General features: G+C 38.4%; 1 protein-coding gene across 1 annotated transcript in view; it reads left to right on the forward strand.

The window, feature by feature from the left end:
• The window catches only part of plcd3b (phospholipase C, delta 3b), a 29779-nt gene extending 4595 nt beyond the window's left edge, over positions 1-25184 (forward strand). Inside the window, exons 2-16 of the mRNA XM_062442549.1 lie at positions 6908-6963; positions 7061-7172; positions 14652-14880; positions 15120-15249; positions 15378-15603; positions 15915-16116; positions 16421-16565; positions 17168-17320; positions 18392-18535; positions 18739-18892; positions 19078-19194; positions 20123-20301; positions 20620-20755; positions 20894-21043; positions 21158-25184. Coding sequence (XP_062298533.1) covers positions 6908-6963; positions 7061-7172; positions 14652-14880; positions 15120-15249; positions 15378-15603; positions 15915-16116; positions 16421-16565; positions 17168-17320; positions 18392-18535; positions 18739-18892; positions 19078-19194; positions 20123-20301; positions 20620-20755; positions 20894-21043; positions 21158-21312 — 2288 coding nt within the window. The 3' untranslated portion in view covers positions 21313-25184. The remainder of the gene's footprint in view (positions 1-6907; positions 6964-7060; positions 7173-14651; positions 14881-15119; positions 15250-15377; positions 15604-15914; positions 16117-16420; positions 16566-17167; positions 17321-18391; positions 18536-18738; positions 18893-19077; positions 19195-20122; positions 20302-20619; positions 20756-20893; positions 21044-21157) is intronic.
• Positions 25185-26299: the final 1115 nt, after the last annotated feature.

A 26299-nucleotide genomic window follows, 5' to 3' on the forward strand; every position in this document is an offset into this window, starting at 1 on the left:
TCTTGTAGCAGACTCATTCATTTATTTGAGTGACATGCAAAAACATTGAATGTTCCCTGGTTGATGGCCTTCATTGAGGAAGTTATTGAAGAGTCAGTTGCTTAATTAAGGCAAGGCAAGCGCGAGAGCTGTGAAAAAAACCACGTACACTTTTATTTTAGCTGGAATTTTTCCAATGTGTCCCACATAATCCAAAAATGGAAATGAAATGGATCTTTTTTTTTTTTTTTTTTAATTTTGTGCAGCTGATACACATTTTTGTTACTTTTAAACCACTATGGAACTATGAAATAGCCCTTGTCCCCCCATAATATGAATCAAACAGAAGGATTAATCAAACATTAATTAATGACTGATGGGGGATATATGATGGTGAATTGGAGTATGTATGTAAGGGTTAAACTTTGACCAAGTGTCAACCTACAACACTGAACTCCTTTTACATGTTTACTTTTACATAAATACATCTTTTAAAAAAACAGTGGAGGAATGCTTTTATTATAGTTTTTCTATTTTTTATTCACATTTGCATTTATTCATTTGGCAGATGCTTTTGCCCAAAGTAACATAGTACAGTCCAAACCAGAAGGAGAAGCTTTTAAGATTAAGTGCCAAAACAACGTCTGTATTATTGTGCCAGTAGTTTTCCACCACTGGCAAAATGGGCAGTGTGACATATTAGAAATCAGTCTGTACAATAATATCTTTGTTTTTGAGTATATAAGTGCAGTACAATGGCTTTTTTTTATCTTCATCTCAGCTCTCTACATAGAGTAAATATCACCTATCAGCTATTGTTTTCACTTTTCATTCGGTCACATGAAGCAGCCCCTATCATTAGTCAAACAGCATGTTTTCATCACACCGGCCGAGGACCGGGTGGTGTGAGGGTGTGTAAAGTTGATCGCTCAAAGACGTCAGTGTTTTTATAAGTCACGCTCACAGACGGTTTAGCTCTCTTCCTGCTGTCACACACACACACACACACACACACACACGCACACACACACACACACATACACCCACTTAATATCTCCCACTGTAACAACATTGCGTGTCTCACTTACAGTAGCTCATTCCTGCACACAGGGGGAGTGTGTGTGGGTGGGTGTGTGGGTGTGTGTACAAGCTTGTGTGTGTTTTTTCCTGTATCAAGACTTCTTTGTGAGTGTGCTGACCCAACCCTTCCCCAACTACAGTGGGACTTCTGTTTCAGCCGCTGATTCCTGCTTACTCAGCGCAGGACTGCAAGGCAATGTCACAACAAAGTCTTCTCATAATGGAAATAGTCCTTTGTTATAGGAACATTAATTTGTAACTTACTACCCCACATGCACAAGCCCCCCAGAGAGCCAATTTTAGCCTCTTGTCATAGTAAACTTGAGATAAGTTACATTCCACACATGCTGGTCACTACAGTTAATGGATAGCCATTGATTAGATTGCTTGGCTTTAAGTGAGGCAGCACTAGAAGTTGAAGTTAAAGTTGTTAAAGAGGCTATAATCAATGATGTTGCTCATAATAATGAACCTATAGTGAATTACCCTTAGCAAAAAGTAGTATACTTGAAGTTCATTTTATTAAGTATGCTTGAGTGTAAGTATAAGTATAGCAAGTATACTACGGACCATGTACTTGTACTGTACTATAAAGTATACTAATTTAATACCTCTTCTGACTAAATTGGAACATTTTTAAGTTTATAAAAGTATAATTTAAGTATACTTTATAAGGTCATTTTAAGTTTATAAAAGTACACTTTCAAGTATACAACAAGTATACTCATCTATATACTACTAGTGTACTAGGTATATACTTCTAGTCCACATTTTAGTTTATTGAAGTATACTTAAAGTATAGCACATGTACACTCTTCTATATACTGCCATTGTACTAGTTATATACTATATGATGTTGAACATATAAGTTTATAACAGGGGTAATACCTCAAAGCTAATGTGTTTAGTGAAAAACATTTTTATTCTGCTGAATTTTTGGGGCTTTATAGTGAGGTTCAGCTCATTGTTTAGCTGTCTGACTGCAACTTTACAGTTTTGGTTCTCTCTCAGCGCTCATAGCAGGCAGCTGTGTTCAGAGGAAAACGCTCTAAAACTTACTTTATACTACCTGCTCGACACAGACACAGTTAGCTGGTGAACATAGTGGAGCATTTAGCAGCCAGATCACTTTCATCACTCCAAATGAATGTGACTCTGTAACTGCTGGCTGTGTAAATAAGCAATGTGCTGCGAAGAAGTGCAACATATTAGCTGAAAAGATGATTTATTAACGTTGTCCTCAAGCCAAAAACATTAGTTAACGCAGGTTTAGTTAAACTTTTTTTTTTTTAAACAGTTGCCTATTTGCTTTTGTGATTTAGATGAGAAGATGCATCATGTCTGTGCATTGAGCAAACTGGAAAATAACTCCATAGTTAAAAAAGTATGCCTGCTATCACCTGTGAAGCTCACAGATTAACATGTTGTGTCTTTTGTTTATTCTGTACAAGAACAGACATCTAAAAACACAAAGTTGTGGTTTTACAGAGGTTTTACAAACTTTTTTTTTTTCTTTTTTAGAGTCAGCTTTAAGATTACATTTAAAGGGGAGCTCCACTGATTTTTACATAAGCGGTAGTACGAAGTTTTATAAAACCATATTTCACAGAGCTGTTTGAAATCACTCAGTGTCAGTTGGAACTGAAGACTGAGAGTCTGAAAGTGAAAAGAAAATGTGGGGGTGTGGAGTTACGCAATTATATATATATATACAATTTGAATAAACAAGCGAATAGCAAGCCACTCAGCTGTGTCTAAACAGAAGTAAGGAAGGAGTGAGGGTGTTGAGAGGTGACCGTCATCCACTGCTGGAGTGGAGCATTTCTCTGAATCTGGACATGAATTCAGATTAGTGTGAATGCATATTCTTACTCAGGATAAATGACATTAGGGCCTATATGGACATTTCTAAATGACGTGTGCAATGCTGAAAATCCCTGCAAGAGTTCTTTTCACAAAAAAATATTTATGTTTCTGATTGTTTGTACTCTATTATAATAAATCCATAAACATCAGTAGAGCTGGTGATCAGAGCTGTACAGTGAGCCAGAGAAACATTTCCACAAGAATGGACAGACTCTTAGACTACTTATGATGGGCAGTTCAAAACCAGTAAATCTCATATAAACACAATTTCTTTTGAGCAGACATACCCATTCAAATGTTCTGAAGTGAAGCCACAGAAAATAAAGGATTTAAGAGTCCAATATTATCCAGCCGCTTTATTTTAGGATGCATGTTTTCTCAAAAGCTCTTTGAAGGACTTCCTTGCATTCTTAGTTAATTCGTGGTGTTTTGTACTTGAGTTTCATATTCCAGGTCAGTTTGATTCATGCTGGGTTGTTATTGAGAGGTGTTGTGTTTTCTGGGTTTTGGCTGCTCTGTGTTTTCATTGTGTGATTCCTTCACTCGTCCTGTGTTTGCGTGCTCTTCCTCACACCTTACCCTGCATCTTCTTCGTTAGGCCCGCACCGTTTCAAGTGTCTTTCCCAGCCAATTACTCCCACTTCGAGTCTGTCTAGTCACCTGTTCCCCATTTCTGCATTAGTTTAGTTAGTATTCAAGTCTTGGGTTGCAGTTCAGTCTTTGTTGGATCCTTTGTCCTGATTCTGGTCTCTGGTTCTGCATTCTCTTTTTGTCAGCTAGTTTGGTTTTTGGCCTGCGATTCCAAGAATGAAGATATTTTTCTTCAGTTGTACTTTTGCTTTCAATCATCTCTGCACTTGGGTCCACCTGCTCTGCTATTTATGACTGCATTTATTTTTTTATGTGCCGAAACAGCAATACCAGAAGCCAAACCATCAGTCCCTCCAAACAGGCATGTTTTGAACAGATACTGAACTAGTATGTATTATTTTGATCATCATGACAACATTGCGTTGGATGTGCTTGAAACACACTTATCTGATTCATGACGAAACGGCACAAGATCTTTTACATCATACACTATGCATTCAGACCTGAGCTCTCCTCCATCAATCCAAGCTAACCATCCTAGTCATGACTCATGCACTGGTATTAAAGAAATAAGCCCAAAGATTGATCCACATCTGGACATAGGTTAACAGATGTTGCATCATCAGACTGACTAGAAGTAGAGGATACTTTAACAGCAGCTGGATTGTTTCAAACATGAGCCTGTCAGAGTGTAATATCATTTACAAAGACTGAGCTGCAAAGCATTTAACCCTTACATACTGTTCATATTCTACACCCTCACAGTATGTTCCGGGTCAATTTTGAATCCCCTCGTTAAAAGTGTCTATACCAAATTTGAACTACAGCTCTATTTAGAAAGCATCAATAGTTGATCTGACTGATCAATAAATGTGATTAAACCTTGATTCATGTATCAGAGAGCAGAGAGAGTGTATTTTTTATCTCATTTTTGGAGAAAAAACGGCTCCTATCACACAATATCATGTCCTATTTTACCTAAGACATGAAAATATAACATAGTAATAATGATGGAAATGTATTTTATGTAAAGTGAAAATAACAAGAACTTAATGGAAGTGTGGGGTTTATTGTATAACCATTAGAGCCATCAGTCTTCACTGCTACATCATAAAAAGAAATCCTCATAACTACTATCTTATTAAACTATTAACTATTCATTTCACTAAAACACATGTCAGTAGATACAGGTTTGACCTGGAACAGCTTCAATGGACAAAAATCTGTAACACCTATACAAAAGTATTACATTTTAAAATATTTTCATTTCTGGCTTTTGAAAAAAGTCATCAAATACATTTGGGGTGTTTTTACAGATGTCAAATGTCAAAATGACATGACCCGAACAGTATGTCAGGGTTAAAGATAATGTACAGTAATGCACATATGAGGTTATAAGTTCTGTACATGCTGGTAAAAGAAAGAAATTGTATTCATTGTGAGTAAAATATATTTATATGACTCACAAGAAGTCAACTCAAAACTTAAAACAGTTCACTCTGTCCATTTTGCAATTCCACTATTTGCTTATGTAAATATTTGTCAGTGATTTCAGCACTCAGAGCCAGATCACCTTATCATTTATGAGAATGCAGACTCCTACTCTTCATTGGTTATCACTGGAAGACATTATTTGGAAATATAACCTATGCTGGGTTTGACCAGTTGGAGATTTTCAAGGCAGATGTCAACACTGATGTTTTTGGAGTGAAGAGGCTGAACTAAAACATTTCTAAATTAGACTATTTGTTTGGATTTTGATAAATAAATGTCACAATACAAAGTTCATTACTCTCCATTGAGATAAAGTTCAGTATTGATCAATCCTATATTAAATCTGTAGTCATATATTACTGTCACATTAGAGGTGGATGACAGCTACTAGACGATTTACAGATCCAGACAAAAAAAACAATTTGTCATGTTAATAGGTGGGAAACTTGTTTGTCTTGGTTGTTGCACTAACCTGTTATGGTCTGTCGCCCACACAGTTGGGATGGAACAGTGTGTTGAGAGTAAACCACCCATTTGTTACTGCAACAGCAATACATCAAATGTTTGGAACACAAATAATGATAATTTGCTCACCAAAATGTACAAAATTAACATAGCTCTTTCACACAAGTACAACCATGGTGAACTCTGACATGCAAATTGGCATTGTTGTTTAATTGTTAATCGTCTTGACAGTGCTAAACTTAAAGGGAATTGAAAAGAATCTGAGAGTTCAGCGTGGAGGGAGCTATCATATTGGCTGTGTGGCACCATCCCAAATGATATAAACCTCCTCTGCTGAATGAAAAGCAATGCCAAGAGAGTTCTCCTCATTGTGTCCATTTTGCCAAAAGCGGGAAAAACTGGCCAAAACCAACAGCAACAATTATTTCCCTGATATACAGGTTAGTTCAGTTCAGTAGAATTAACTATGTCTAGGACAGGCAGTGTACAGGGAATTGGATATATTAAATTGGGAGAAAACTGAAAAATTGTAAAAGTCATGAAGAACTGAAAGGTTCTTGGCAAGATGTATGCTCAGGAAAGCTCCTTGGAAAAGTTCTTCGTGGTGTTAGTAAAACAAGCAACTGCTACTGTAAACTACTTTTGTTTATTCTACATTTTGAATAATTTATTTTTTCCATACCTTATGTAACAGCTAGGAAACATGTTTCTGAAGTTGTAGACACTAATGATCAGTTTTATCAAGTGCAACATAGAGCTGAGTGTCATCTGCATAGCAGTGGAATTTGATGCTGAAACTAAGAAAAATTACTGAAACAAAGAATTAAGTTGTTTAAAAAAGTGATGATCATGTGTCACACCATCAGGGACATCCTACCTAAAAGTATGGAGAGATGAACAGCAATCATTAAAAGGCTATACATGTATAGTCTACACTGTTTCGTATGATACTTGCTAATAAATGCATATGTGTGTTACAAAATCTCTTCTGGTTGAAATACAGTTCTGGATCTCTTCTGGAAAAATCAGAGGAGTCCCTGTCCCACCTCATGACCATACTTACTTTTTATCTTTCTTTCACTCCCCATCTTTTTCTACATTCACGTCTCCCAAAAAATTAAGCCCTCCTTTCTTTCTCTATGTCTCCATCCATACCATGTAATTTCTATCCACATGCAACCACCAGTCCAGAACCTAAATATCAGAATTACAGAGCCACCATATGAGCTGCTGTGGTCCAACAGATGTATGCTGTACACACCAGCTTCTAATTCTGACTATGCACTTTACTTTTTCTCTCTTTTCATCCTCCCCTTGCTCCTTTCACCCCCTGTCCTCTTTCAGTATTACTGAGTTGAGATGAAATCAGTATTCTTTGTGTACTTTCATCCTATCTTTCTTCAACCATTTCTTTGTCTGTTTTTCTTTCTAGGAGTGCAGGAGGATGAAGATGTGAAGCTGATGTTACAGGGTTCCAGTATGGTGAAGGTATTACTATTTAGAAATTACTTGTAGTGAGTAGCTATCAGTGATCGCTGGTAATACAATAAATGAGACTGAACTGATGAATCTATCATGTGTAAAGGTCCGCTCACCTCGCTGGCAGAAGAGACGAACTCTGAAACTGCTGGATGACGGTGTCACCATCTGGTGTCAGTCCCACAAAACCTCCAGCCGGGCCAAGGAGCTACAATCCTGTAAGTGATCTTTCCTTTAAATCAGAATCAACGCACTGATACATGGGAATTTGACATGGCAGTCATTGCAGAAACATACAAGCACAAACTGACAATACAAAATGCATGGTGTGCAACAGAGGATGGTTTCAACCCATTGTGTCCAGATGTTCTCTACTCAACACAATAACGGGTTAGGGAAAGGGAAAACATCAAATTTGCAGCTATGGATGACAAGAAATATTTCTCTTGCAATAATTATAACCATTATCACCATGTAATCAGAGCTGGTAGTGAGTCTAAAAGGCGACTCTTGCTGGATCATCATCTAAAATATTTGTAATTTTCTGAAACCGACAATCCAGCAATCACGCCCTCTTCACACAGTGTTGCAGAGATGAGAAAGTAAGCAGGGTTTGAACTTCTCTGTTAAGCATTCTTTTTTAATTACTATTTTTGTCACTCTTTCTTTTTTTATTTGTTTTAAAACTAATACAGTACAGATTCTTCTGACACTTTTTGTGTGAGCATGCAAGTACACCAAAGAAAGACGGAGCAAAAGTATGTAACGTTATCCCATTTGAACCTTTATCCCATCTTGACCTTCTCTATGATAGAAGGCTTTAAGTGTGGCCATTTATAATAGCAGACGACACTTTGTACTGACTAATTTGTTTCAAGATGAAGATATTTCGGAACTGAGTGGACCCATGAATACTTCTACCGTATACCTTACATTACATTTCTACAACACCATAGAATCCATTCTGTGAACCCTTTAAGATCATCCTTTAAAGGGCCCCACCCAGATGTTCATCTCCATATGATAATTAGTAACAAGCTGGTCTTTCCTTTCTCAAAGAAGTGTTTCCAGGAGAGCCCAGTTCTCAGACTGGGCGTGTAAGGTGAAACATGGATATACAGTATCTATTTTAGTTAACTACAACTGCTACTTACCGCTCTGTATGGACATATACTCACCAACTCAGCTACTCTCCTTCTCCTCCACTATCTGAGGGTCAAACATGATGCCTTGATTATAGAGTTCATCTATTTTGAGCTTAAGATGGCAGCAGATCCTGCTGCAGTTCAAACAGTGAGATTATAGAACATTATATGGTGGTGGGAGTAGGCCCTGGAGCCTGTGGTTTGATGCTATATAGTTACCATACAGCTCAACCACCAGGGTAGCCTCCCACGTGCACTACAAGGCCTTTAATTGCCGCAAGACTAGATTCGCTTGTGATGTGGCGCAGTTGTGTGTTTTTTGTGCATGGGTGTGTTTGTGTGTATGTTATGGGATATCTCCTCAAACCACATGCTTTCATGGCACAATAAATCATTACAGATAAGCACACCACCTATAACAGATAACACACACGCGCACACACACAAGCTTGAGTATAAAGTCTTGTTTTTAGCTGAGTCATCTGTATTACAGTATGCGCTCTTCTCTGATCGTACCTACTTGTGACAGCTCCTAAAGATTTAACTAGACTTGACATGTGGATAGAAAGTAGAAACTAGTCAGCCACTCCCAGTAGTTAAGGTATATTTTAGTAGTTGACTGGGTGGTCTACTGCAGCACTTCCCAACATTTTTGGCTTGTGACCCATTAAAATCAAGCAGTATGTACTTGTGACCCTTTATCATAGGTTATAGCCTTAAAACACGCTGACAGCATATGACATGCATAAAAAGACCCGCACACACTGTTTTTCTACATGAAAGGCACATACCAGCTGTGTCTTGATGTACTGTATCTGTATAGTCCTTCAACTCTCCAGATAATCAACTGTTTAACCTGGATACTGCACTGTTGCTGGACCTATTATCGCTATGTTGTGTTCGGAGTGTTCATGTGACATGGTCAGGACTTCAGTGTTGATATGAGTTAGAGACCTGAAGAGGTGATGAATGTCCTGAACTGCAGAAAGCTAAAAAAAATAAACTAACACACATTTGTGTAACAGAGATATATTCTTATTCTTTCTTAAATACTTACTTATCTTGTAACACCACAGATTTATATTGTGCTTCGAGATCGTGCAGAGTAGTTAAAAAGGTCACATATTTGACCTCCTCAGTGCAGACATATGTCCATTTATAGAAGGCCACTCTGAATAGAAGCATCAGAAAATTGTAGAATGTGTCAATATGTAAACACTGACAGCTTAATTTAACAGCTTTCTATAGAAAACTGCATGCAAGGTCCATCATAAGAAATTGTGACTTGACCATATTTCATTCTTATCAAAAGCCTTGCTGTGTTTTTGGACTCATAGTTGCTGAAGGAACTAATTAATTAAAGGAACTGCAGAAAAAAGTATGAAGGCTTTTGAAATCTGATAAGTTGCCTCAAGTGGTGTCTCTTCACATGTACGCCCAAATCAACTAATCTGTTGCACTGTGGGTAATGTAGGCAGAAGAAGGGGGAAAAAAATGACAAAATAAAAAAGACAATATCTCTTGTTCTGCTGCATGAGTTTTGATTCTTTCTTTAATAAACTGTCCATTGTTGAGTCAGACGTTGTAACAGGAGTGCAATGCTAAATCTGTGTAGTTTTCTTTTAAAGGATAGAAGGAAAAACATCCCAAAAAACAAGAATGACAAAACGTTTCAGCAGATGAATCAAGCAGGAGATAAAAATGGAGGACATTTAAGTTCTGTTTAATATTTTTTTGCTCCCATGGTAACATTTTTACAAGCAGCCCATTATATAAATATTACAAAATGATGGATATAATTGAATATATGGTTGCTCTGGACATTAGTTCCAGGTATTCAGTATGTATTACGTGACGCTTGAGGAAATGTTTTGTGCCTGATGAAGATCTGTGACTGCTTATTGGAGCTAAAGAACTTTTATTCTCTCAGCCACCAGAGCACCTGCTTTAGAACCAGCATTTGCTCTAAAGCAAAATTCCCTCTCATATTTGTCATTCTGTCTATTTTCATGTACAAACAGTACACAGTGTTTTACAGTCAGTTTGTGACCTCACAGGACTTCTGAAACGAGCTGCAGAGTCTCCAGTGAAACCACAGTCAAACACCAGCTGGTGTTTGCTCGAATATGTAATCTGGTTTATTCAAATCCACCAGTCAGTGTGATGAGATTGACAAAGTACACATTAGGACACACTCATATGAAAATAAGCATCACAAACTGGTGGAAAATAACAAACAGGGAAACACTTGTGGAAACGCTTAATTTGTGCATGTGTGTGTGTATGTGTGTGTGTGTGTGTGTTGCTAGAGAGTGTCAGCTCACCTCTCCACAGAAGACTATGAGTTGTCTAAATTTAGTAGGATGTAGAATCAACAGTGCATCACTGTCATCAGTTGTATTGGTTGCCAAGCCAGTGGTACTACTATTTCTACTCACACTCAATATCCTGCAGAAATACAGTACAAGCTAGTATTTCAGAGTTCAACGTTACCCAGATTACATAGAAACCAAACATGTCTCCTTCCTTCATTAAGTCATTCACCCTGTAACCATTATTTCCGGTTGACACACAGCTGTGAAAGTGTGTGGAGACTTCTGCACAAAATCCAAACTGAACCTAACAAATATAGTATATTGTGGCAGAAATAATATTAGTATCACAAATATTAGCAGCAGAACCCCAAAGAAACACAGAGTTCTCTGGATTGAATTATAGATGAATTAGTAATAAAGCCAGATTATTTAAACAGAACAGAAATAGAGATGATGTGTTACTGTGCTTTGTTGGTAGGTGTGTCATTACAGTAGAAATCTGTTCATTTGACAGCTCCTGAGTGTGTTTTTGTTAATCAAAACGACGCCACCTTAAATACACAGTGCACAGAGGCCTGATAGAAAGAGGTGTTGTTGGGACATGCTGATAAACCTCACATATGTTTAGAGCAAAAGGGATTTATGAGGCTCATACTATACTGAACACTCAAAGTACTGTACAAGTACTAGTAATCAAGTACTCAAAAAGTGACATTGAGCACTGTAGTAGAACGCAGTGGTGAGTTCTCCTCCACTGTCCTACCCCCCTACCCCTCCCCGCCCCCCACCCTAGAACTACTTATTGATTATACAGAGCAGAAGCATTTTAGTTGTAAAAAAAACAAAACATGAAAACCCTTTACATTATTTATTTTCATAAGTCTGTGTATAGATATACAGATATGTGACAAATTCATGGACATTTTTGGATGTAGAGAAACATAAATAATGCCTTACATACTGTTTGAGTCACATTTGACCCATTTTGACATTTTAAAAACAGTGAAAACTTTTCCTAAAGTGATCCAGAATAAACCAAAATGGAGATATTTCAATATTACATATTTTTGTGGAGCTGGTATAGATTTTTTGCATATAGAGGGTCAGCATTGATTGATAGTGTTCATGGCTATAATGAAACCTACCATTCAATTGTTGTTGTATCTTTGACTTCTGATAAATGAATAGGAATAATTATGGCTTACATAAACTTGTTTTAGAGAACATGCAATCAAATGTCTATAAACGAGTAGTGTCAAACCTGAAGAAAAACAATATGCTTTCTTAAACAATAATAAAAGATCAATCACCTGTTTGTTAATGACTGATATCTATGGATGCAAAATACATTTGTGCTTCAAAATGTGGTATTGGGACTAATTGTTGAGGAATACTGGAAAATAATATGAACAGTATGTAAAGGTTAAAGAGTGTTTACACTGACATTAGACCTGCAAGAATAAATGCTGCCCCTTCATTTATTTGAATGAGGCTATGGTAAAAAAAAATGATAGGGTTGTAAAATGATATAAGTTGAACCAGGCTCAACTTTTGCTGCGATGTAGTCGAACGTCATCTGGCGAGGCACTGCATTGACCAATCTAATGCATCCTGGCAGATTACTTTGTAACCTGAACGCTGTATTTCTAGTGTTTAGCTGGAGGTCATCAGGACAAAAGATAAAATCACTGTTGGCATGAAAACTTTCCAGATTCTTAAAATCCTTTGCCCCATTTCACCAAATGTTCATATGCAAGGCGTGACTCACAAAATGACAATTTTCTTTTGTGTTGATTTTGACACTGTAATGCTGTAAGTGTAACTCATGTATGAATATGTGGGAGGATTGTAAGACTTGAAAAGTTATCTGTAATTTGCAGGTGAAAATGATTTGTGAAACAGGGCACTGGCAGTATTTGGGATCTATATGTAAGCACAAGGCCGTAGCCAGGATTTTTCAAATACCGAGGTCAAAAAGAAAACTACAAATTATATGTAAGGTTAAAGTAATCCATGATGTATTTAAAACGCTTTTTTGCTGTGCATTTCTGAGTCATGGTCACTCTTGTGGTCCAGTTCTTTCTTATCATTTCCAACTTTGCAAATTAAATCAACTCCTATTTCAGTATTCTACAACTTCCATGGTTGTATATTTAAAAATTGTATATTATTTTCTTTGTTTGTTCTTAAAATGTGGAATGGAGCACGGCCTGCTGGGAAAGGGAGAAAAGGGCTCATCCAATGAATGAACAGTTTGCAAAATCGGGTCATGTCCAATTCACAAATGTAGACAACATATTTCTGGCGATTTTCAAGTCGACTTAAAAATCTCCAGTAATATGTTGTGTATATTTGTGAATTTGTGACGAATCTGCTGACGGAAGCGCAACACAGCTGGGGCTGTTCGGTAAGGAAACCAGTTAAATTGGACACCAGTTGGGACACCGGGGCCGGTGAAAAAATTACCGGATTTCAAGGCCTCACTCCACCGCTGGCTATAGCCGACTACTTTCGTTTTGACATGGCAGCGGTATCTGCAAGTACGTGTCACATGACGGTCCGTTGATGCAAGGATAATTGTCTCATCGGCTATTTTCACTTCACAACAAAACGAAACTTCAGAGAAAAAAATACAGAGGACATGACCTCGGTGTCCTCAATGGTAGCTACGGCCATTTGTAAGCAGTGCTAACAAGTCACTGTTGTGCAACGGCCTCTGTCTTACTTTAAAGAGACGTTTTAGTTGCCTAACCTTAATAACCTTAATCTTATTTTATTTACCTTAACAGCAACATTACCTTATTATCCAAATTAAAAATACTAACAATGAAAATTAAAAATGTAAATAATTGAACACAGAATCGCCTAATATCCACATTCCACATGGTTTGATGAGTAAGACTGTGACCTTCACAGTCATCTGATCTCAATCTTACTGAAAAACTATGGGATACATTTAGACAGCTCTCTCCATCGTCATCATCAAAACACCAAATGGGGGAATATCTTTTTTAGAAGAATGCAGTTCATCCCTCCAGCAGAGCTCCACATACTTGGAAAATCTGTGACAAGTAGCATTGAAACTATTCTGAAAGCTCTTCTTTGAGGTTTTCATTTTCGGGAACTCTGTTGCCAGCTCAGCATACATGTATCTGTCGTCTGTCCTGAATTCTGAAACAGCACCTAACCTCAAAATGTAGTTCTCTATAACTGTGGTAGTCAGTGGTACTATTCTTCCCCTTTCATTCCTCACTTTCAACCTCTAGTCTGTTTACAGGGAAGCATCATATGCCTTATTTCTGCATACTCACGACTCGCTAACCCTTCATGTCTGCTTCAAGTCTTCATTTAATTGATAGTGTGTCATTTTCAAGAAAAATGACTTCTTGAAGGAGACCTATTATGCCCTTCCTGTCCAATCAGAACGTATTGGACTCCTCAAGAGAGAGGCCTTAAAGAGACAGGAGGTGTTAGACAACCTGTTACAGACAGAGGCTAAACTGTAGAGCTGCATAAAGGGCCACTATGAGATAAATAAGGTTTTTTAAACAGTGAATTATAAAAATGTACTCTAATGTACTCCTAGAATAAAAATATAGAGCTGGAAATGAGCATGATAAGTCCCATTTAATTACCATGTTTAGTGTTGTTGTCTTATTTTTTATGACTGGTCCCAAAATGTTCTGTCTAAGCTTTCATATATTTCCATTGTGGTAACAGAGGTTAAGAATCAGTACTGACTAAAGCTGCGTTCAGACCAAAAGCGTCTGACGTGAATTGAGCATCAAGTCTACATAGAAAATGAATGTAAATAGCGCGATCACGCGCGATGTTATGTCAGGCGACACGAATGAAGCGTCTGAAGCGAATGAATGAATGAATCAAGCATCTGAAGCGGCGGGAATAAAGTTGGAAAAATTGAACTTTTCAGGCGGCATCGCGCCGCGACATTCAATCAGCGGCGAGTTTCTCCCGACGTCACAAGCGCCAATGAAGCGAATGAAGCGATGATCCAAAAATGTATATTTAAGATCAAGCGGCGCGATAGAAGCGATTCAAGCGATTTTTTCGCGTCAGACGCTTTTGGTCTGAACGCAGCTTAATGCCTCTGAAAACTATCACTGTAAACTTCTCCTTGACTGAATCACTTAATTATATGAGGAATAAGTAATTTAGCAGTACTTGTTCTTTAGATACTCTTTCTTTATTCTTCTACCTCCATCCTTTCCATCCCCAGTCTCCGTCACAGAGGTGGAGTGTGTTCGGGAGGGTTGCCAGTCAGAGATGTTGCGGCGGGTGGCTGGTTCAGTACCTGAAGGCCAGTGTTTGACAGTCGTCTTCAAAGGGCCCCGCAAGAGTCTGGATCTCCTCTGCCAGAGCCAGGACGAGGCTAAGCACTGGGCCCGCGGCATCCGAACACTGCAGGAGAGGGTGGAGAACATGACCCAGAAGGAGAAACTTGACCAATATCCTTCAACACCTTAGAGAGTTGGCTGAAAATAAATAGCGGTTCATTTGAAATGGTTGTACTGGACTGTTAATCATTTAAAAGTATTGAAAATCAACAGCAGCTTTCATTAAATAAAGTATAAAGGCTTCAAACACTCCCCCCAACCCACATTATACTATTCACTGTATTCTGCATTAGGGGTATGCTAAATATGCAAAAGTGCTCTTTCTGCTTCCTTGACCATGTGTGTGTTACCTGGATTCATGCTTACCTGAGTCGGGCAGACCAGAACCACGATGATAAGATGAGCTACGATGAAGTGCAGACACTGCTGCAGATGATCAACATTGACTTGAGTGACCAGTATGCCCGAACCCTCTTCCAGGTAGCCGAACTACAGTATTTAGATATTCATTTGACTTTACAAATCTCAGTTAATTGTTTAGTCAAAACTTAATTAAGTTTGACCACCTGACCCATATGAACTATCTCTCACTTTCTTTCTCCCTACAGAAATGTGACCGCTCGGCCGACGGTCGTCTGGACCACGCAGAGATTGAAATCTTCTGCAGGGAGTTGTTACGGAGGCCCGAGCTGGATGCCGTGTTCATCCGCTACTCTGCAAATGGCTGTGTGCTTTCCACTGTGGACTTGAGGGATTTCCTGCAGGACCAGGGGGAGGATGCTTCACTCACCCATGCCCAAAGCCTTATACTCACCTATGAACTTAACGCGTGGGGTACGGTGCTATGTAACAATATATTAAAAAGTACCAGGAAAGGATTGCCCAGCACCAAACATCAGGGAGATAACATTAGAGGAAATGGTTTGGACCAACATAGAATTAAATGTAGATCAGATTGTGTTTGTCAGGTTGTCCCTATAAGTGCTAAGTTTAGTCCGTGTTTGTTGGATTTGTAAACTGTGTGCTAACGAATCGTTGTCCTCTGAATCAATATAATATTGTATCGTGAAGAAACTTGATTGATTTACACCTCTACTAATTCCCCTTCTTTACTGATGTGCTTGTCGGCCTTTTGTCCAGTACAGCCCAGAAGAACCAGTTCATGACACCCAATGGTTTCACCATTTACATGCTGTCTAAGGAGAACTGTGCGTTTAACCCGGATCATGCAAGGGTTTATCAAGACATGACACAACCGCTGGCACACTACTTCATCTCCTCCTCCCACAACACCTACCTCACCAAGGACCAGCTGACCGGGGACAGCAGCACAGAGCCATACATCAGGTAATGATGGACAGAACAACACACAACCATGATTTTTAGCGTTCTGCATTAGCCCAGGATCATTATATTTCTGCTTTTAACAGGAGGTAGGCATAGGCTTTGTTCATATACATGCCAGCATATTTCGTGTAAACATGGAGAAAAAAGTAAACCCGCTAGGCAGTAGATAAGGATAGTTGTAACAGGTGTCTGATAACTACCATTGGTCGCCACCAGAGACAGATAAAGGTCACAGATTGCTGACAAGCTCTAATATTTAAATAAGTTCTGTCTTAGTGATACTGAGTCATGATGTTTCTCTTAGAGCCCTGAAACATGGCTGTCGCTGTGTGGAGCTGGACTGTTGGGATGGAGATAAAGGAGAGCCAGTCATCTACCATGGACACACACTCACCTCCAAAGTACCCTTTGTTGAAGTCATTGAGACAATCAATGAGTATGCTTTTAAAGTGAGTACACTACTACTTTCTAAGGTATCTAAGGTTTCTAAGGTAATTTCCTTACAGTGCAGATACATAGTATTGATGGTTGGTATCAAAAGTTAAGAGAAAACTTTTCAAATTAATCTGATTGGTGTGATCGAATATGATCTATACAGTAGGGCTGGGCGATATGGGCAGAATCAAATATCACAATATAGTTGACCAAATACCTTGGTAATGATATTTTGACAATATTGTAGGGATGATTATCGGTGCTTTCACAAAATGATTACGTAATAAGATTTTTGATAAATAATCATCGGTAATGTGGATATAATGACTAAGTGGATAAAGGCTGATAATAAAACAGTCTGTTAAGCCCAAAGCAGGAAAAGACAACACTTATTCCATATCACGATATTACGATATTCAAATCTAAGACGATATCTACAAAATATCACGATATCTATATAATATCAATTTATTGCCCAGCTTTACTATACAGTAATATATAGTATAGTTTTATATCTAAGGCCAAAAGATGGTTTCCTCTACTCTACTCTACTCTACTCTACTCTACAAAATCACTTTCTCCCTGAGTTTGCATCATCATGATTACTCTCTCCCAGGCATCTCCCTTCCCCCTGATCCTGTCACTGGAGAACCACTGTTCCTTGGAGCAGCAGACAGTGATGGCTCAACATCTGCGATCCATCCTGAAGGACAAGCTGCTTACCAAGCCCCTAAATGGTCTGGATTCCCGCAACCTACCTTCTCCAGAGGTATCAAGACAGTGTCACATAATGAAAAAAAAAGCTAGGCTCAAAACCCATAACACCTAATTTGACTAATTATGTCCTAACTGCACTGGAACCACATTAATTGCTCACACTACGGCAGTTTATAAATGTCTGAAAATAAACCTGACATGATTAAATGATTTGTCCAGATAGATATTTGTAGTGTGCTTGTTACTTTTGAGTGAGATAAAAATAGCTGATGACTGAATGACTCAGTCAGATTCCTTAGCAAAGATGTCACTCTGCCCAGTTGTTTAATACCCGAACTCTCCCTCATTGCAGAACAGAATTATTATGTAAGTGAGGCCTTCGTAAACAGTTTTCCTGTCTTGATAGAAACTGTTACTCTGTTAGGATTACATGTAAATCAGAGAGCACGCTGTTTATATTGGATGAGAAATCTGAGGCCGTCTGCTCTTCTGTGTCCCACTAATCCTACATATACACATAATGAGTTAGAAATGTGAGGGGTGGTGCACAAACTCATGATCTTTGCCCCAGTTATCACACTCCCTTGAGGGACCCTCACAATAGCTGTGCCTTCTAGCCTCTGTTGCATACACTCAAATGATTTTACATCTTTCGCTTTGAGGATTTTACAACATTATTATGTTGTTAGCAGCCTTAATAAAAGTAGCTTTAGTAGTTGCAGTAATACAGGGTAGGGATGGAAGAAGATATGCCACTTAAGTAAAAGTTACAATATTACAATGTGAATTGTCAGGGTCTCTTAGTGGAGCTAATTTGAACTTTTTTACTGTATATACTATTGAGTTGGTATTTTTGGGCCAGCAAAAATAAAGGTTTATAGGGTTAGGGTTACTGCTACTGAAGTGTAATGCTGTATTTAATTTGTATTAAACTTAACTAAAAAACTAAAACTACTTTAGTAAATGAACGTCTTTACTTTCCAACACTGAAAGGCTAGTGTTAGAGTAAGTGAAAGTAGAAGGGAAGTATTGTTAGAATGACAAGATAGTTTTCTTATTAGTTTAATTTTCAACAACAGGTTGTTCTTGTGTTGTGTGTGTAATGTGTTGTTTGTGTGTGCAGGATCTTAAGGGTAAAATCCTGGTGAAGGGGAAGAAGGAGCACGTGGTGAAGGAGTGCTCGTCCAGCTCCTCAGAATTCAGTTCCTCAGATGAGGAATCCTGCCAGGCTGATGGCAAAGCCAGAGGAAAGAAAGAGGACAAGAAGGTCTGTTCAACACCACCATCTCATAACGTCTCCTAGCAGCGGTGGCTCTCACCAATATACTATTTTGGTTTTTGGAGAACTCAGTTTGGATTCCTGCCTGTTAAACCAATAAATGTTGGAAATAGTAATGAGGATGAACACTGAGCAGTTGTTTAACAGTTGGGCTGGTCAGGAATATGATGGTTTTGTCTGTTTGACCTCAGCCAGGTGTGTCTAAGCTGAGTCCAGAGCTGTCAGATCTAGTGGTGTACACCCGCAGTGTTCCCTTTAAAAGCTTCGAGCAAGCTGCCAAAAACCCATCAACCGACATGTCCTCTTTTGCTGAAAGTGAAGCCCTCAGGCACGTTAAGGACTCAGGTATGGCGTGTGTATGTGACTAAACCTTTTTACTTCTGAAAGTAAAAGGCTGCCCACTATTTAAATAGAAATCTAATAAAGATTTGGGTGGATACAGACAGTTACCTATTGATGCTACCTTGTTCAGGCAGCACAAGTCTTTCTTCAGACTGACTTATTGGACTTTCCTTGTCCTGCCCCACCAGGGATGTATTTTGTGCGTCACAACACTCACCAGCTCAGCAGGATCTACCCCTCAGGCCAGCGCCTCCAGTCCTCCAACTACAACCCTCAGGAGATGTGGAACGGAGGCTGTCAGATTGGTGAGAGCTTATTTTATGTTTTGTATGTTATTCACAAAAGAAGCATACCGACTAATTGAGAGGTGTTGCTTAGACACACATCCGTCTTGGTTCTTAGCTGTGGGCTTAAATAAGGGTCATGTGTGCTGTAGCTTTGTATCACCATATCTGAATGTGTGAAAACATTTTGTATGAATATATTCAAATGTGTGAATGTGTAGTAAAATGTTTGAACAAATGTAATTTCTGAATCTGTAGTAGCTATAGATTTGCATGACATTTGGTGAACAAATGAAAACGATTTGTACAAATAATTCCCACTGTATGAGTGCATAAAGAAGATTTGCACAAAGGTTTGCAGTTGCACTTCTATCTATTTGTGGGAGAAAAAAGTTCACACAGAACTCAGCTCTATGTGAATCCCAAGTTTACAGCTTCAAATCAAATCTATACTTACAAATACTTTTCTCCCACATTTGACGGTTCCTCCTGATTAGCCAATGGAATGCTCTGAAATGCTATAGGCGTGTCCGATGAACGCCATAAAACAATTCTAAACTCAACACTCTCTGAACTTAATGCTAATGCCTAACTTCCATATGAAAATGCACAATTTAAACTAGGCCTTGTTTGTAGGTGTTGGACCAGCAACATGGATAATATTTTAAAAATAGAGTCATGTTAGTCTCCACCCATTTTGTAGTTAAATGTTGACTTATTTCAGTAAAAATGTAACTTAATTAATTGGTTAACAAGCGCCCCATCACTAATCATCTTTATGTTAAATTGTCAGTTTTTTCAATAGTGTTAACGTTTCTCTGCTGAAGAGTCCGATGGCGGGTTTATTTTCTGTGCAGTACTTCATCAAACAGCATGGCGTGAGAGGAAGGGTGACGGCCAAAATTGTGGTAGACAACATTAACACTGCTGTATTTTGGGTTTTCTCCAGTTGCTTTGAACTTCCAGACACCTGGTGAGCAGATGGACTTAAATGAAGGCAAGTTCCTGCAGAATGGTCGATGTGGTTACATCCTGAAGCCTCCCTTCATGTGCCAGCCTGACACCACCTTCAACCCAGAGAATGTCGGTGGAGGTCCTGCCCACAACCCCGTCCTGCTCACTGTTCGGGTAAGATGGAGCTAAAACTGCCTCAAAATGTGTCAGAAATAGCAAAATAAGTGTAACTTCAGGTTCCAGCAGGTTTATTTCATTTGAAAGATAATAATTTTCCTCAGTGTAGAACTACAGGATAATTTGAAGGTTGGTGGTTTAATGTTTCTCACTGCATTGTTTTTGGGGAGTTGTACTTGACTGCATCTTGAATCCAAACATGGCTCGTGAAAGAAATCTGGACCACAGGAGTGTCATTGTATCAGTGTCAGGCTCTTCTTGCTCCATTCTGTAAAGATTCTCTAAACAAATGAGGCCCTGTTATTGTTATTCCAGGTGATTTCAGCCCAGCAGCTGCCTAAACCAGAATGGGACAAGCCTAGCTCCATTGTGGACCCTCAGGTGTGGGTTGAGGTACATGGTGCTCCCATTGACAACAACAAGAAGAAAACCCATCATGTTGATAACAATGGTAAATATCTATTCTGATGACTAAATATAATTATGAACTGGTCTCAGTAGTAACAATTAGGATTCCCACAAAGCTGAGTTATTACTGCAGAAAACTCCATGAACACCCTTCATGCAAAGTGGTCCTTCTTTGTTTCAGGCTTTAACCCTCGGTGGGACTGTACCTTTAATTTTACCGTCCATGCCCCTGAACTGGCTTTGGTTCGTTTCATGGTGGAAGACCATGACTATACCTCAAGCAACGACTTCCTAGGACAACACACCATCCCTTTCACAAGTCTCCGCAAAGGTGTGTGTGGGGACAGCAGAGTTTGGCTGACATGGGAACTGTACCAAAGTCTTGTTTGAGGTTGCCAACACAGTATGAATAACCTGCTAAACTTTATTTACTTTACGTCCGCAGGTTATCGTCATGTCCGACTACTCAAGCTGGATGGCTCCAGCCTTTCTCCCTCCTCACTCTTCGTCCATATCAAGCTCACTCCCTGTACGAACAGTCCGTCCAAATCATCAGCTAAGTCACCGGCCAGGTCACCGTCCAAGTCCTCAGCTAAATAGCTCTAACCAGCATAGAAGCCACCATGGGAAGATCTTATAAGACATATCTGCCTTTATCAAGGCAAAAAAAAACCCTCAATGGTTCTGACCTTGATTTGCTAATGATGCAGCTACATCCTCAAACTGTTTATATTTTGTGTAACAAGAGGACTGTGGTTTTACAAAAAATTGAAATTGACCAGTATTCCAGTATTTCATATTTGTGAAGAAAGAAAAAAAACCTCCAAACCATGGCAGTGAGCTTTTATTAATCTGCTGATCTTCAGGATGTCTAAACATGGGAAAGTGAGATACAATCAGGGAAGGAAATACCATCAGTAATGAAACAAGTATCCATTGTGGCTGGAGTTGTTAACTACACTCCCAGCTTCATTTCCTCAGAACAAAACAAATAGAAAATGTACCAGTCACAGTGACTGGTACATACCTGAAGCCAGAATTATCCCTTTAATTCTCAATTTAAAGGAGGCTTAATTCTTAGAGCAGGACTCAAGAACGTAATGACAACCAGTTGAACCAGCCTGCAGAAGTTTACATTTTATTTAAAAAAAGATTTACAAGAGCATGACCAAGATTTACAAGAGCATGACCAAAGTTTGGTGCTAGATTTAGTCTCTACATTAGTTTTAGTCTACATTTTGATCATCTTGCAAGACCCTCTAACTTGCCTCCTGCAAGAAGAACTCGTATTTTTAACTGCAAGCATGTTACTTTAATGTCTATTTTATCTATGTATAAACTGTGTGTATGTGATTCATTGATTATACTGATAGTGTAGAGAGCCTAGATCATAAATGGAGATTTTTTAAAATAGTATGTGAAGACGCTATGACATGTTCAAGGATATAAAGGATATGGTCAGAACAAGAAGCTCTCAGATGAAATAAGTGCATTGAAAGAACTATTGGTTGCTGTCATCATTCCTACCGTCCAAGTGACCCAAGTGATTGGGGACACAATCTACAAGTGCTTGTTGCAATGTTGAACAGCATCTGAACCTGCCGTCCCCCTCTATAGCTTTCTGATATTGAAACCCGATTCTGAAACCAACAATCCAACAAGCATGCCCACTTCACACAGCAACTGGCCAGGTTTACCAGCGATGAGAAGGAAGGTTAGATTTGAACTTCGGAACAGCTCGAAACACTTTTGCCTTTAGATGTGGTCGGAGGACATGTTGTACAAACTAGGGTCGTGTCCTTTCAGGGACCATTGAGATGATAAAACACTATCTAGGAGGGTTTGAGTAATTCATCCCTGAGTGTGTGGACTTCAGAGGTCAAGACGCTGCAGTTAATTATAAACTACAATTGACAATAGTTCAATCCTCCAGTCTTGAAGATTGTGAGGTAAACAGTCGAATGGAACAGTCCACATTACAAAATGATTTACCAGAAATGTGTACTAAATGTAGGCTATTAGATTGGCCAACGCGTGATGTTGCATTGTGTTAAGGTTAAAGTTAGGCCAAATAGGACTTTTTTTTTGCCTGACAAACTGGGGGTCAACACAGGGGCTACATCGAATTAAAAGAGGGTGCTGTGCTTTTCAATTCAGTTGCTAGCATTAGCCTGAACACAGCCATAGCCAAGTATCCCCAGCCTTTATCTTATCAAGGATACACTGACGTAGAGGCACCAAGAAGGAACCTCATACTAAAAAGACTAACTATAGAAGATAACTCTTTGATTTGGCTATGGACTGTAAAGATTTTCCCTTCTTTTGCTCAAAGATTGCTTTGTAGGTGTTGCTTCATAGAGCATATGATCAAATACAGGAACCATTCACTTTTGAAACATTCATATGAGCATGTGAGTATTGCATTAAGGCATTTGTTGTAAAATATTATAAACCCAAAGTTCATTTAGTTGCCTTTTTCCAGAGCTTTCCATAATATTCCCCTGTCACTGTAGTTACAATCTTCCCAGGGCAAATGTGTAATGTCACATGATGGGTTCTCAGAAAAAGGATGTGGGATATGGTCAAAAACTGAAACAGCTAATGAGTCAACCTTGAGTGTAGACTATTTCTGTGTCTCAAATCTCGTACTTCTGTACTTACACTTAATATATTGAGTACGTAAGCACCTTCATGGGAAATGCAGTGCACCAGTACCTGGATGGTACACTCGAAACAGTCAAAAAGTTGAGTGTGGAATTATGGACACTTCTCATCCTCAACAGTCGCCATCTTGTTGTAACTATGGTGAACATCGCTGCATTATACAAATGTAAATTATACATGTGTTTTTTTTAGACTAGGCACCACTATACTGTTGTCAGAAATAAGCCATTAGTAGGTTTATTGGGTTCATTTAGCAGTCTGTAATGATTTGGTACCGCAAACCATAACGGGAATGGTAACGCTAGCTAATTGTCATTTTCTGTAAGTGCGCAATGGTCATGTTTCATTTGAGACAACACTAACAGTACGTACATAGTGTACTAACATAAGTATGTGATTTGAGACACAGTGTATTTTACATACGATGCGGTATGTATGCTCACTAGTGAATCCTTCTTTAACTCTGCACTAGGAATACACACATCCTACCGTAGCTGTCAGTGTAAAGCTGACACCAGGGTCAAATGGGATGACTTCCCTCATACTGTAAAAGAAAAGCCATATGGAAAAGAGTTTTTATATATGTTACTGTAGATCTCCATAATGAAGAAAACCTCTCGTTTCTGCCTGGCTGACATGTGCTGTACTAATGGATGCTCTATTAGCAGTTAAAACGATCCCAGTACTTTTATAATGTAGCTTAGTGTTTCATGTTAGACAGTAAAATGAGATTATTTTATGTTAAATGTTTTGTCTGTTAGCATCCTATGTCTGTTTTCTTTTTATCTTTGAACGACTGAAACTAAACCATCATCTAAAGTTTTTATATTATAAAATGAATTAGTTCTTCAATAATTAGATGATATGCACTAGATAGGTCTGCTGCCTTATTGTTAGCTTGTTGGATAGATATACTTGCATATACTTTATATTTGCAATGTCTTTGTTATATTTAACTTTGCCATCGTTTACTTAGTGTTTAAATGTGTTATGTGAAGAGGAGAGTCGGCTTGACTGATCCTGGCCACTGTGACATGAAAACTTTATTATGGTCATTGTTTGAAAAGATCATTTAGCCATGATTTTTATTTTGAAGTCATCTACTGTCAGTTATGTTAAAGAACATTTTTTATATGTATTTTATTGATGAGGGACATTTTATATGTAAGTGTTTTATAGGAGGTGGTTTTAGATATTTTGTTGACGACATGTGACAAGAAGTATTATGAACATTTCATTTTAAATTAATCTCACAGAGAATTTGATGACTTGAGGGAGATTTTCAATCAGGGCTGAATGCTGGGAGATGCTGCTTTAGAGAGATCGGTGTTAATCTTCAAGCATCTTATAAATGATGAAATAATCAAAGAGTTTCTGAAAGGACACTGTCATTGTCCGCTTCGTGCTAGTACCGAACAATCGAAATCAAATCCAGCCCTGTGTCCCAACAACATCGCACTTACTCTCATGAATCAGTTACTGTAGGTGTGGGAACTACATATATTGTTAAAAGACCAAAGTTGTGTTTTTTAAATTGTAGCAATGACAACAAAAACTGAATACTGTACAATTCAAAGCATTGACATCATTGTTTATTTATTGTCTCTTAAGTAATATACAGTTTGCTTGTGTTGAACCAAACCGACCTGATGTTATTTATTGAAACAGGTAATATATACTATACTGTACTCTGTTCTATTCTGAAACAACCTCATCATGTCAGATGGTATTTGAGTAACTGAAGTGTCGCTTTTAACCAAATTGTCAACTGACAGAAATGACATGTTTTTACAGAAAAAATGAATAAATAAAAGTTCAGCATTACATTCTCTTTTGTCTTTTTATCATAATATGGCTCTATACACAAAACCAGGAAAAGAAAAACTGTTTTATGCATCATATAAACCAGTGGTCAGCAATTAAAGGACTGGTTCACAATATTTCAAGTGTGTCTTAAATCAGCAGTCAGGTGCTCATATAAATAGTGAAAGAGGTTTTCCTCTCTGTAATCATTCCTCCTGTTCATACTGACTATTTAAAGATCTTCTTCTAATGTGCTTTCAACGGAAGTGATGGAGGACAAAATCCACAGTGTGTCCACACAGTCATTTAAAAGTAGATGATCAGCTTCTATTGAGCTTCATCAGTGTGAGTTAGTCATATCAAGTGATATCTGACACATTTACAGTCTTTTTAGCATCAAATTCCCTCTTAGTGTTTCCCTGTTGAGCTGTGGTGGAAGAATAGTAACAAAAAGACTTTGGCACTAAAAACACTAACATTGAAACATAGAAGATGAAGATTTGACTCATTTGGACGAAGCTTCATATTAGCTTCAGATCAACTTTTAAATACATGTTTACACAGAAGGAGGACTGTGTTAGTCCTCCATCACTTCCATTGTAAACATTATGAAGGAATCTTCTGATGGTCAGTATGAACAGGAGGAATGATTAATCCAGTGTTCAGATCAGCCCGATAAGTGTATAAGAGGTTAATGGGCCATATTTATTTGGATTTACATGAGTTTTCTTTTGTACTGTTTTATCTGCTGTAGATTTATGAAAAGTCACATAAAATAATACACAAAATTATTTTTGGAGGTCCAGATTTGGCAGCTATTTGCTTGCAACTGATGTTCATAAACTGTCTTTTTTAAGAGATATTCTGTTTTTTTGAGCGAGCACATTATCTATATTGTTTTCTATCCTGATCTACAGCCTCTGACTGGAAAATCTGGTCTCACTAATCACTGGAGGATTTCTTGCAGGGTGGGACAAGGACCACTAGGGGGATCCACACTCCATATGTTGTTATATATTGAAGAAAGAGCACTCCTAACCTTCCAATACCACACACCAGAACAGGGGCGATTTTAGACCATTTTGAATTTGATCTCAGCACCTCTAAACACAAACAAATT

This window comes from Scomber scombrus, chromosome 21 (assembly GCF_963691925.1).
Source record: "Scomber scombrus chromosome 21, fScoSco1.1, whole genome shotgun sequence".
Taxonomy (NCBI): domain Eukaryota; kingdom Metazoa; phylum Chordata; class Actinopteri; order Scombriformes; family Scombridae; genus Scomber; species Scomber scombrus.